We start from the raw sequence: 12,787 nt of genomic DNA on the forward strand, positions 1-12,787 counted from the left end.
TTTTCAATTTTCAGTGGAATGGCTGTTTTTTATGATATTGATAGAAAAAAAAAAAAAAAAAAAAAAAAATTGGTTTTCCACTGTGTGGAAAACTATTCATGGCCTCAAAATTATTATTAGAGCAGTGTGGGATCATCCTGACAGAGAACTAAATAAAAGGCAGCCAACCCCCAACGAAGAGCTTTGCATGTGTTTGAAGAAGCCAGGGGAACCATTTCTGAAGATTACTTCAAGAAACTACACACAAAAAAGGTGATCATACCAAATATAGACTTTCAAATGTATAAGAATTGCAAAACCTCATTTTTTTCCCCTCATCTTCTATCCTGTATTTCCACACATTTCAATAAATAGTTTCCCACTTTCCTAATAAAATACAAAGAAACAAAAATGTAGATCAGTAATTTTACACAGTACTGTATATTCTAATATTTAACAGTTTAAGAGGTCAAACAAAAACTTCAAACTGCAGCCCGTGGGTAGTGTTCAGGGGATTGAGAGAAAGGATACAGCCACATTGTGGGTGAGGCGCAGACTGGAGGAGATGGCAGACAGGTTGGGACAGAAGCTGGAGAGAGAGGGGGGAAAAAAAAAAAAATACAATCCAATAATCTTGTTGAGAAAACACAAAATAATTTAAATACCTCAATTTACAAAAAAGCAATGTCTCAATAGATATTTTATATTGAACACACAACAGCTTCTTTGCAGTAGTGTGTAAAGTGAAGTGGGTAGGTTTAAAAAAACAGAAGCAACTGTGCTTCCTTTGAGGAAATCTCACAATCTTGCAACAAAAGTGAAACAGTAGTGAAAACTCTCCACTCATGTGACTTGTATTTGCATGACCATTTTGCTGAAACCATGGATGTGCGCGTGTGTGTGTGTGTGTGTTGAATAACACCAGCGACACTTACAACTTAGAGGCAGTAAGTCCCAGAATAATAAACAAAAAGCAGAGCCATATAATCTGTGGAGAAGCAGAAAAAAAAGACACCAGTTCTTGGTTTGTGAGGTAAAAACTATTGAGTGTGAATGTCTTTACATTGACAAACATGACACTGACTATATTGGTCATATTGTTCCTGACCACAGATTTCTCTTTTTAAGTTTCATTTGCAGATTCTCACTTACAATGTTTTTAACCAAACACTTTAGTTAATCCTATTTAAGACTTTGGGTATCTTGCAAACAGGGGAACTGGAAAATATCCACCATTATGAAAACATGTTTAGCGAAAACAAAAAGGGGATAGTTTTCCTAGTTCTGTTGAAGCAAAGTTTACTTCCTCATGTGAGTTTTATGTTGATTCACAAACAGTAACCAAGCCCAAAAACAGAAGCACCTAACACCTCTCACCCACATTAAAAAAACCAAAACCTGGTCTTTCTTCCAGCTTTTTCCCCAACTGTTATAGAAATAATATAGAAATAACTCAGTGTCTTACACAGAGAAAGATGGTGAGTGGTGTGAGGTTGGGAGGCAGCAGACAGAAGGCCAATTCAAGGTAATTGATGAAGCCATCTTCCATTGAACAGTCTGGTGTTTTCTTCACGAATGCACAGCGGTCTGCAACGCTGTAGTTCATCACCAAGTCGCACTGCGCACACACGCACACGCACACACACACACACACACACACTTATCTAAATGGCTCAACATTTTCATGCAAACATTTGCGGCTTAAACAGTGGAACAACAACATGTGCATCTCTTTCGTAATGACTGATGAAGGTGAGTGTAACATAAAGCTCTTTCATTTTGGATCACTGCTTACAATGGGCCTGCATACCAAGAGGCCACAGTAACAAATTCTCTCTCTCTCTCTCTCTCTCTCTCTCTCTCACACACACACACACACACACACACACACACCTCTAACAGAGGTGCAACTTTGATGCAATCCAATTCTACTCATCACCTTTACAGAGATAAATTGTGATAAACTGATATTGTTCAGATGATTATTTGTACATTTCGTTAAAATTCAGTCCATTACAACGCCAATCACTACAACCTTAAGCAATAACAGACACCTTTACTGGAAAGCAAACGTAAAAAACAAGACTTGCCATACAAGTTTCCTTAAGGCAACATATATGGCATACCTTTTCAGCGTAACTGCTTGTGACGAGCGAAACTGCTAAACTGTAACAAATAAAATGGCGAAGGGGGTCAAAAATTGGTTGAATTAATACAGTTTTTAAAAAGCAAACAGAGGATGAGGCTCACTCAATTCAGATCCCGACTTAACCATTTCAGCTTGTAACAGCGATGGTGCTGGGTATTTCGTGTTTCCACAAAAACAGTGGAACGATGGGAGTGCTGAGTATGGGATGCTTTACCTGAGCTAACCTGTCTTGATGAGGAGTGGTAAACTGCAGTGTGTATTGTTTGGCATGAAGACTCGATTTACTTGATTTAAATCAGTCACCTACATTCCCTAATCAGAATGAGATGTCAGATCAAATTTTGTGTATGTTTTTCCATCCACTGCAAAACAAGCAAGAACACACCCACCCACACATGCAGAGGTCTTTCTGTATGCCACACACATTTAGTGCTCTTTTCAGCTTTGCACTGAGGGTCTATAGTTTACTGACGGATGTGAACCAAGCCGATCAAACTTGACTCACGCCCTTAGCTTTCGCTAATCATGTGACAGATGAGGAAAAAAAAAAAAAACCAACCAAAAAAAAAAAGTTGCTGACCTGAACCAGAAAACAAGCAGCTGACGAACACCTGATAATAAAATACAGCGCTCACAGATAACGCGTTCATTTCCAAGCAAAAACAAAGAAAAACATTTCACTGACCTCATCGTTCTTGTTGTTTTCAGCCATCACCGCTGAGGACCAACGTCCAGCCATTCCAACAGGGACACCAGAATGGTTCCGTAAAAGCTCTGAGCCCGAGGTGACCTGCCAGGCACACGACAGCACCACGAAAAGTGGCAAGAAAATACCGCAAAACATGATTCACTTTATCCCGGAGCCGGTTCCATTCTGCTGGGAAGCTAACAGGACATCCGTGGGCTGGTTTACTCCTTTCATTCCCGGCCGGGCAGCCTAAAAATTATGTCAAAAACATGTCCTGGTTGCCGTATTTGTTACTGGTCTTAAATAACTTGTTTTCAAGCGTCCACACAATCTGAGCTCACATTCAATACCGTTGTACATTTTGTACACCTTACTCTGAAACTCCTCCCACTGCTTTCCCAATCAGACATGTGCCACGTTCACGGACTCCTCGTAAACTCAGTAGAAGCAAAGGAACGAGTGCTGGAATGCAGACAGCAAAAGGTAAACGCCAAATACGAGGTTGTTGAAATACGTTAATATATGCGTTTAAAAGCTTAGTTTATTAGAGATATATACTCCAGAGATCCAGCCTATTCACTTATGCCCTCTTTAATGGACATTTGTTTATGGTCTATATCTTTTGACTCATTTGAGCCACCATACTAAGTCCCGATGTACTAAACAGAGGACATCCTGAGCTATCCACTGATATCGCGTGTATTTAATGACGTATCTCATGGATGGCCTCTTTTAGCTCCAAAGAGGCAGGAAATCACAAAAAAAGTTCAATGGTCAGATTTTTTTCCTTGGGTTCTCATGAGGATAAAAATACATTCAGATAAAGTGGTTACAGCAAGAAAAATAAAAGTACATATTTATTAAATATAGCCCGTGCGATGCTAAGGATGTAAATGTGACTGTATAAGCCTTTTCTACTGTAGATGTCCTTAGGTTCATTTTTATTTTTTAAATACCTAAGCTTATTAACAAATACCATGCTAATTATTTTTGTGAGGCATTGCACACACAATGCTTGTTTTAGCTAAGCAATAGATCAGACAGCACAACGATCGGGTTTTCTATTCCGTCTTATTGTTTCGGGTTGCCTTAGTTTTTCAATGTCTGACATACCTTCCTGTTTGCAAAAATCATATTTAACATCTAAATTTGCAACAACAACAAAAATGTACAGGAAAAAGTGCAACAATACTCAACTGTTTCTGAGTAAAACGTATTTATTGCTATTAGAAAAAAATTTTTTTTGCACATACTCCCACCTCGATATATCAACATATTTTAAAAGGGGGCGTGGGGTGGGATATTGTTTAGGTGTTTATTTTATGATTTTGCTGTGTATCACATGGTAGCAATGTTCATTTTTTAAAATAAAAAACACAGTGACTCAGTAAACTCACAGTTAAAGTCACTACAGTTTAATAAATATCAAATGGCGTTAAAACTGCAACGTTTTTACTGTTTTAAAGTTTACACATCAATATGTATGTGCAGGTTTTCCAGCAGTACAGTAAGGCAGTGTGTATGAACCTGGTCAGTCAGGGCCTTTCTTGCTTATGACCTATCTGAAGTTAATCTCTGGGCTGCTGATCATTTGCCTTTATTTAAAAAACTACATTTAACTGTGGGAATTTACATTTCAAATTACTGTCCAGTATTTACTCTGATACTAAGGTAACAACCCATTCTCTATTTTATTTACATGCTTATTCAAGACTGAAACATGATTTCAGTCATCCAAAAAAACACAAACAACAATATAGCAGACAATAAATCTGTTTGTCACTCAGACAGACCGTGGGGGTCAGCAGTGACTCAGTGATTCTTCAGCCTTGTATCGACTGGTCAAAGACTAAAGCAGCATCAAGTGAAGTGTTGGAATCATAGTGACCTCTTCTCTGGTTCCGTGCCACAGGACACAAGTCCTGTTCGCACCACCTGGGAAATAAAAAAAATAGTGATAAAAAATAATGATAAATAGTAACAAAATTATAGTGCATTTTTAAAAAATATTTTAGACAACTGCAAATATACATTTTTCTTTTTTTCTTTTTTCTTTTTTACCTGAGAGCTGCATAGGTGTCAGATGGAGAAGCTCCTTTCCAACATGCATGATCAATAAGAAGGGCTCCTGATAACAGAGTTGGGAATGATAACAAGGTGCATAGAGATAAATGTGTTTATTGTTTGAATGTTTGGCCGAGATAACAGTACAGCTGACTGATTAAATTACTGACTTAGGTTTGTTAGACTGAAAGATGTCAGCTTAAGCTTATGTTTTCAAAATGCTGATTTAGTTAATCATTTAGTCAAAAAGCTGAAAAAAAAGCAGAAAACAGTCGAAGAGCAAACATTTTAGTGAATATTTGACTTATGCTTAAAATTATTTAAAATTATTTTTATGTTGATCAGCTAACCTGTAAATTAACTCATAGTTGCAGCTCTGACGTGTGTGTGTGTGTGTGTGTGTGTGTGTGTGGTATACACCTGTGTAGATGCGAGCCAGGCTGTATGCCAGGTCTCTTGCTGCTAGCTCCAGGTAGCTGGGTGCTTTGGTTGCTGCTACCTGAACAAACTCTTCCAGCTCGCAAAGAGCTCCGCCCACTGCATTCACAGCTGGGGCCAATAAGGAAACGCCAGAGGCGCCTGCCAGCAGTGACTATAAAACAAGGAAAACAAGAGCACTTCACATTTTTGTTCTGCTCAGTCACAGAGAAGATTTTTTCACTGAACTTGCTGTGACCTTGGTATGGCTGAAGTAGGCATGAAGAACCATCCCTGAGCTACGAGCCACACACCGCAGCACATCCAAAGACAAAACATTTGTGGTACCTTCCCATATGCTCAAAACCTGGAAGAGGAAGAGATAAATTAGTCTTTCACTCTTTTTGTAAATCTCAAGCTATCACACCTCTGGTATCGAACTCACCTGTGCATCACGGAGTATTCCAGGCAAGCCGGTATCCTCGATGTATCCCTGGCCACCAAAGCTTTCCAAACCCTCTGACACCACAGCCACGGCCTGAGACAAACACAACACTGAAACAATCAGACAATCAAAACAGCCAAATAGCACTAATGCTAGCATTCACACAAACTGTTCACCTGCTTCCCAGTGTACAGTTTAACGACCGGAGTGAGCAGCCGGAGAAGGTGAGCATCGTGTTCGGTTGCCACTCCACTTTCTTCTCGGCCCAACAGACGACACACATCCATCACCAGAAGAAAGGCCCCTCGAGACTCTACCTGTAGGTGTGAGAAGCATGTGTCCTGAAGCATGACAGAAAACACTGTGTGGAGTTTGTTCACCCCCTGCCAGCTTACCTCCATTCTAGCAAGAGTCTGCATGTGCAGTGGGTGGTCTTTAAGAAGCTTTCCAAAGGCAGTGCGCCGAGTGCCATAGTCACGAGCTAACTGGAGCACCCTGTGAAGACACACAGTTACACAAATGTTTAACCAGCTTACTCATGCTGTGCTTTAAGAAATCAGCACAGATTCAAGTGTGGTAGTATGAGCGGTGTCCTGCCTTCTCATAGCGGCTGCTGCAGAGACGCTGTTGTGGATCCTGGTTATGGTCAGCATGTTAGCTATGGAGGCCACACCTCTCCCCTCCTCTGAGAGCTGTTGTGGAAAACAAGTTGTCAAAGATTTGGACATATTATAGAAAAAAAATTACAAAGAACATGGCTTGCCTTGTTTCTCTAACAGTGAAGGTTGGTGGAGTGGACCATAAACTGCCTGAAAAGGTCCATACCTTTAAAAAAAAAAATCTTGGATGATTTCCCTCACAGTGATTAATTACACGTTTGCCATATAACCATGTGTTATATGGCAAAAGTGTAATTAATGCTCACACTGTGACAAATTTCCATAAAAATTCTCCCCCAGCAGGGTAATGCGGGATTTGTGGTACCACACTCGTGTCCCCCGTGCATAAGTATTTGGCTATAGTGAAGTGTTCTCTGTGTGCTCGCTACACAGCTGTGCTTGTGTTGCAGTCCAAAAAGGCCAAGATAATGAGCTTGACACAGATAGCACTATGAGTGAGTCCAATTCTGAGCTGTTAAAAAGTGGACCTGAACAGGAAAGGAAGCAAACATTAATGATAAGTCAACCAAAAGAAAACAGCAGGAGAAGCACAGTCATTGTTTGCAGTGGACTTATTTTTAACACTCCGTTTCACTTCAGCTTTCTTTATGTTGTAACTTTGGCCTTCCCTGCAGCTAGCTGAAGGACCAACAACACCAAGAACAGGCCAGCTGTTCCACATATTGGTCACACTGCCTCCTGCTGACAGTAAACAACTGCAACATGTAAGTGACTGAACACAAAGCTCTGTGTAGGACAGACACGCAACCATGCCTGTTCCTTAATGCCCCCCACCGCACTGCAAACGCTAGTCAGAAACCTACACGAGAAGCACAACAAAGAATCCGAGGGATTAACACCACCTCAAAAATCCCGACTCCCCAATCTAAATTGGTATCCACAGGTTGCACAGGAGCAAGCCTGATCCAAAGAGGCTTACGTGAATCAAAGAATTTACAGCCAACATCCTGACGGCTGGAGAAGAGCCAGAGACAAGTCAATGCTACTTTAGAGGCAAAGTAGTAAAAGGAAAAAATTAATCTGTTCTTACCAACAACTAATGCAGATCTCCACTTCTTGTTTTGATTTACTTTTTTCTTCTGAGCTTGTTTTGCTTTAAGTGATTCCCTCATATTAATTTAGTGGCAGCCATTCACAGCTCATTATCTCATGCTGACTGAATGCTACCTGCCCGAGTGCTGCCGTTGGAATTGCAAGCAGCTGGCACTCGCATGAGTTGCACATCTCAACAAGTTTCTGAGGATTCGGCAGGTTAAGTCAGAAGTGCTACAAAAGTTGATCTGTGTTTTTACCAAGCACAGTGCGTACTTCTTTGTTATGGAGGAGTGGCAAATAAAATCACTGTGAATTTTTCCACCTAGCACACAAATGCAGGAATGGTTCTGTTTATCATTGCTGCACATAACTTGTTTTTTTGTGTGTTATTGTGTAAGCAATTGCTCATATCTGCATAGATAGGAGACAAAGCCTATAGTTTATCAATAAATTGTTATAACCAATGACCCTGCGTGTGTAACTGACCCTGTGCGCTGGCAGGCCGTCCAGCAGCAGCTCAGCAGTCGGCATTTGTCGTGTCCCCAGCTTGTCCTTCAGTCGCTGAACCTCAATACCCCTCAGTTGGCCATCCTCATCTCGACTCACCTCCGCGTAGAAGAGAGACAAACCTTTGCTACCCTGTGGGACAGAGAACAGCAGTCAATTACCGTATATCACTCTGCGAGTCAATGACAATGCTTTGTGACTGATGTCAGCAGTACTGGTATGGTTGCTCCCGTTTTGTCCTGCACTCTGGCCAGCGTCAGAGTCATGTCTGCGTCCGTAGCAGACGTGAACCACTTGAAGCCGTGGAGCTTGTAGGAACCATCTGTTTGTGGAACAGCCACCGTCTCAGTGCCGCTGGCTGAGGACAATGAAAACAACTCATGAAGCATTTCAACAGTTACTCTTGTTCTGCATGACAAAGCGAAAAAAAAAAAAGTATGTAAACAAAGAATCGCCTTTACAGATATATCATCCTTTTAAAACCACAATTACAACACTGTTGTACTGCAGCTCTTAATTTACAGATTGAAGCTGGGACTGATAAATGCAGAAAACAATTTGTCACTACTTACCCACATCAGAGCCTCCCTGTCTCTCTGTCATCCACTGTCCGGATGTCCAGAAGCGTTCTGGATGGCGGGTGGTCAAACGACTGTAGGCGTCTTCTACTGGCCGCGAAACACCTAAGGACTTCTCATACACAAATGCAAACAATCATTCACTGTGCTTACAAGGAAAAACAGAACTGGGGTCAAGCAGGTCAAAAATATGTTTACATTCACTACTATAAAGCCATTACTGCAAAATCTAGAGTTGCATTAAGTTTGTTCAGCAATCTAATAATATCTAATATACAGTTCCTTCAAGTACATGCTGCTGTTTTAAACAAAAGCTGGCATATTTTACATTTTTTATTAATATTATCAATGTATACAGTGCAAACTGATTGGAAGGCAAATTCTCCTTAACACAAACAGGAAAATAAAAAGCAGAAACATTATCTCCCTATAAAAGAGATAAATAACACAATAAAAGATAATACAAATATACAATATAAAAGGAAATAGGTTGCAAAATGCATATAGTGCAAACTGTTCCAGATATGGCTATGATTATGTGGTTCCTCAGCCAGTTAAAGCAATTTTACTGGGGTGACTTGATGGACTGATTAAGTGCTTGTATAACTTTTGAGATGAAACTGTCTCTGAGCCTTTAGTCTGAGCATGAAATGGTCTGTAGCGTTTGACGGATGGGAATACGATGAATTTATATTCTTAAAAAGTCAATGTTTTAAACTACATTGGTTACAATATTCACTTAATTCAGTTTTAAATGATTAGATTACTGTAGTCACTTCCTTGGAGGTAAATCCCATTACTTGTTCTGTTGTTCTAATCAGTTTGGCTTACAGGACACTGTATTAGTCATGTTATTCACTTCTTTAAACACACCTGGATAACTTTTGCAGCTCCGTCGGTCATAGCAAGAGGACAGGTATAGAGGCCAGATGAGGGAGAGAAAAGGTACAGCTTGCTCATCTGGTACACACGACTAGGAAACACATACATACACTTTTTGGAAGATGACAAAAACACATTATTGAAGTGAAATAAGACACATGAGCTGAACCGAAAAAAGGAAGTGCAACAGCCTTCTAACCTCCACTCCCCAAATGACCTCTCATAGCCAATGGCAACGAGTCCTTCCTGCGCTGACAGGTCTTTCATGCGTTTCCAAGCATGGGAGGTCACAATGTGGTCCACTCGGCGACCCCAGGGATCAAAGTGCATCAACCGCGGAGGGTTGACCTCACACTCTCTACCCCAGCCATCCACCTCCTTTGCCACGTGTTCTCCAAATGCACACAAGTCTGAGAGAATCGCCTGTGGACAAATTTATACACATACTATTCACACATATATGTATATATTTTAATAAATTTTGTACTAATGTATGGTGACCTTGAGGGTCTTTAAAGGTGCCTATAAATAAAATGATATTATTATTACACACAATATATCGCAGACCTTATGAAACAGCCTGTTTACCAGATAGGACAGCTCCTCCCTGGCTTTTTAATAGTAACAAAGACCAAAGTCAAATTCTTATTGCTTTTTATAAAATGACTTCGTGCTGGTGCAACAAAAGGTAAGGAAAAATATGCAATACATATGTAACACTGTGCATATACTCAACACTTCTTTCAAAAAGAAAACATGTTGTGAGCACAATAAAAAACAACAAAAAAACCCCCACAGAATATATAATATAGTAATATACACCTAATATGGACATTGTTATTTAATGGGCCTGTTGCTCTTCCTCTAAAACTGGTAGTATGACACCCTTTCTTGGGTAAAACATGTAATCCCTGCTCACCTCCTGGGGTATGTGTCTCTTCAGATATCCTCTGAGCAAGGCATCTTCTACAAACGGGTTCTTCAGCACTGGGTTTTCCTGAAAGAAAGATCCTATCCTGGCTCGGGTGAATGGCAGGTAGCCTGCTGCCTCCCACAGCTGTTCTTCATTAGATCTTCTTCTGCCTGGCTCAGCTACAGTGGCTGATCTGACGTGGATCAGTGGTCGAGGTGAAGGAACGACACACCACAACCTGCAGGAGCCTCCGGCTACACGTCGGCTCAAGAGGGCTGAGGACACTGACATGGCCCAATACCTTCAGTCTGAGGTCTGACTAGGGAGTCAACACAAAGCCATTAGAGCAGGGACCAGTGACATTTAGATAAAGGCAGGGATGTTTCAGTTATTTTTTAATGGGCTGGCACGGGGCTGGTGAGTGGCGTCCAAGAACTAGTTGGGATCAGAAAAAAAAAGTGAGTTATAATAATTTTAACTTGCACAGACCTTCTCCATAGACATCCATCCGGAAATACAGTAATGACAATATGGCAGCCACACTGAAGCACAAGAAGTGAGGTAACAAGCTAATAAAAATGAATCTGGATAAAACTGCTAATGTGTTTTATTTTTAGATATAAATAAGGGGTTCGCACACATCCTTTGTTTAGAGTTTGCAAAGTAAGCGGACAGTAGTGGACCAAACTAATGTGAGGTACAAGAGGGGTCCATCTTTCAAATTAAATCATTATTTTCCATTAATATGTAAACCAGTAGCATCCACGGCATGTAATAATATTTAAGATCAAATAGTTGCTTTAAAACAATAAAGTAATGGAAAGGACAAGTTGTATTGAAGTATTAAAGAGGATAACGGCACCCTCTGGGCAGTGCCACCCCAGTGCCCTTTAGCACCACCCCTGGTCCTTCCGGGGCAGAACAGGGAGGTGCATTCAGCTGAGCAACTTCAGTATATTTGGTTTTTATTTATTACTTAGAAATCAGGTGCATTTTACTGATTTACTGATTCCGGATAGGATTAGCTTCTTTGTTTTTCCATTGCTGATACTTATTTCTTTATGTAAAGTTATCTAGCTGGCTTGCAGACCATGGAGAAGATTGACAACCAAAAAATGTGTCAAAGTTCATCTGATTGCGTTGTTGCCTTTGTGCAGATATTATTTTACCGCTTGTATTCGAGGGTTTCCTTTATATTATTTAAATATTGAAATATTAAACAGAGGCATATACTTGCTATCCTCTTCTTGAAACCCTTTATCATAACGCGTACTCTTCGCACTCCAACCCGACAACAACACAGCAGTTAGCAATGACGTTCAACAAAGCTGTGAGCGCTTTATTCACGGCCAAGCTTACACAGACAACGCTTAATTAGTTTTAAATGAAACGTAAAAGCTTTCCAAATATCAAAGATATAGCTGATAGCAGTCACCTTACCAAACGTTTTCCCAGCTGCGTTCACTTTCACGGCGGCGACTTAAGTTTCGTTTTCAAAATAAAAGTCTCTCCTCGTATAAAGGTTCAAGTAGCACCTCCTGCTGCTGCAGCAGCGACAGAAACAGCACGCGACCACACAGATGACAAACAATTCTATCAAGGCAAAGCATTTTGAAATCACTGAAAGTTAGGTCAATTATGGACAATTTGAAAAGGCCTTTATTTTGGAAGGCAACATCAGAATAACTTGATATTGATATGGTATCACTGTGGGGTTGTATACTGTTGATCTAAAGTGGAATTACCCTGTGGAAACAGCAATTTTCCATTTTAGAGCATTTTGAAATCATTAAGAGTGTCGGTCAAATATGGGCAATTTCTAATTGCTGTGGGTGGATAGTGTTGATACAAAATGCAACTACTCTTTGGAAATATGACTTTTGCTTTTAAGAGCATTCTGAAGTCATTGAAAGAGTAGTTCAAAAATCAAAATTCACAGGGCTTTTACTTTGAAATCCAAAATAAGATGGCCTTGATATTGACAGGGCGCTAATAGTGAACAAGCCTAAATTATTTGTTATTATGTTCTTAAAATATCTGATAATTCACTCGAAGTTGGCTTTTATTTTGAAATCCGGTTTCCACATCCATTCCCGTAATACTTTGAATACACAGGGAACAGAAAATAAACTGGAGGCTGGCTTGACACCAGTCCCTCCACTGTGGAGCTGGACAGACTTGTAAGTATCCCGTGGTGTTCTTCATTACTTAGATGACACAGGACAGATTATTGGGAAAACTGATGCCAAGCAACATGAAAAATATTGAGTTTGTCCAGTGCTATTCCTAATTCCAATAAAGCTAACATCAGTTGTTCCGTTTGTTTCAGAATTTAGACTACAACTGTCTCCCTTATCAAACCAAAAAGTTGACCTACTGAGGACATTTCCAGCACAATAAAGTTTGTTATTCTTGGACCACAAGGCCAACCTACTCCTGATTGGTTTTCC

At 40.2% G+C, this 12,787-nt stretch overlaps 2 protein-coding genes across 6 annotated transcripts in view; both read right to left on the minus strand.

The window, feature by feature from the left end:
• Nucleotides 1–3,200, minus strand: part of slc8b1 (solute carrier family 8 member B1) — a 9,085-nt gene extending 5,885 nt beyond the window's left edge. For 2 of the 3 annotated variants that reach the window (XM_003451745.5, XM_019365696.2), the window contains exons 1-4: nucleotides 2,814–3,200; nucleotides 1,445–1,597; nucleotides 915–967; nucleotides 511–568 (exon numbers count right to left, since the gene is read on the minus strand). In XM_003451745.5, the coding sequence (XP_003451793.2) occupies nucleotides 511–568; nucleotides 915–967; nucleotides 1,445–1,597; nucleotides 2,814–2,972 (423 nt within the window). In that variant the 5' untranslated portion in view covers nucleotides 2,973–3,200. Of the gene's footprint in view, nucleotides 1–510; nucleotides 569–914; nucleotides 968–1,444; nucleotides 1,598–2,105; nucleotides 2,146–2,517; nucleotides 2,541–2,813 lie in introns of those variants that run through there. The other variant, XM_019365698.2, reaches the window with a different exon arrangement.
• Nucleotides 3,201–4,196: 996 nt separating this feature from the next.
• LOC100711593 (acyl-CoA dehydrogenase family member 11) lies at nucleotides 4,197–11,921 on the minus strand. 3 transcript variants are annotated; one of them, XM_013275345.3, is made up of 15 exons: nucleotides 11,778–11,921; nucleotides 10,344–10,772; nucleotides 9,624–9,847; nucleotides 9,416–9,515; nucleotides 8,537–8,654; nucleotides 8,180–8,322; nucleotides 7,944–8,096; nucleotides 6,340–6,434; nucleotides 6,138–6,237; nucleotides 5,919–6,059; nucleotides 5,743–5,835; nucleotides 5,557–5,664; nucleotides 5,301–5,472; nucleotides 4,878–4,944; nucleotides 4,197–4,751 (listed from the first exon to the last, which is right to left on the minus strand). In XM_013275345.3, the coding sequence occupies exons 2-15, from the start codon at nucleotides 10,626–10,628 to the stop codon at nucleotides 4,640–4,642; spliced, it is 1,911 nt and encodes a 636-aa protein (XP_013130799.1). In that variant the 5' UTR covers nucleotides 10,629–10,772; nucleotides 11,778–11,921; the 3' UTR covers nucleotides 4,197–4,639. The 3 variants fall into 3 exon arrangements, with proteins under 3 accessions (XP_013130799.1, XP_005473349.1, XP_005473350.1); XM_005473292.3 differs by having other exon boundaries at nucleotides 10,344–10,656; nucleotides 11,778–11,912; XM_005473293.3 differs by having other exon boundaries at nucleotides 10,344–10,652; nucleotides 11,778–11,848.
• Between the last annotated feature and the right edge of the window lie 866 nt (nucleotides 11,922–12,787).

This window comes from Oreochromis niloticus, linkage group LG12, assembly GCF_001858045.2.
Source record: "Oreochromis niloticus isolate F11D_XX linkage group LG12, O_niloticus_UMD_NMBU, whole genome shotgun sequence".
Classification (NCBI taxonomy): Eukaryota; Metazoa; Chordata; class Actinopteri; order Cichliformes; family Cichlidae; genus Oreochromis; species Oreochromis niloticus.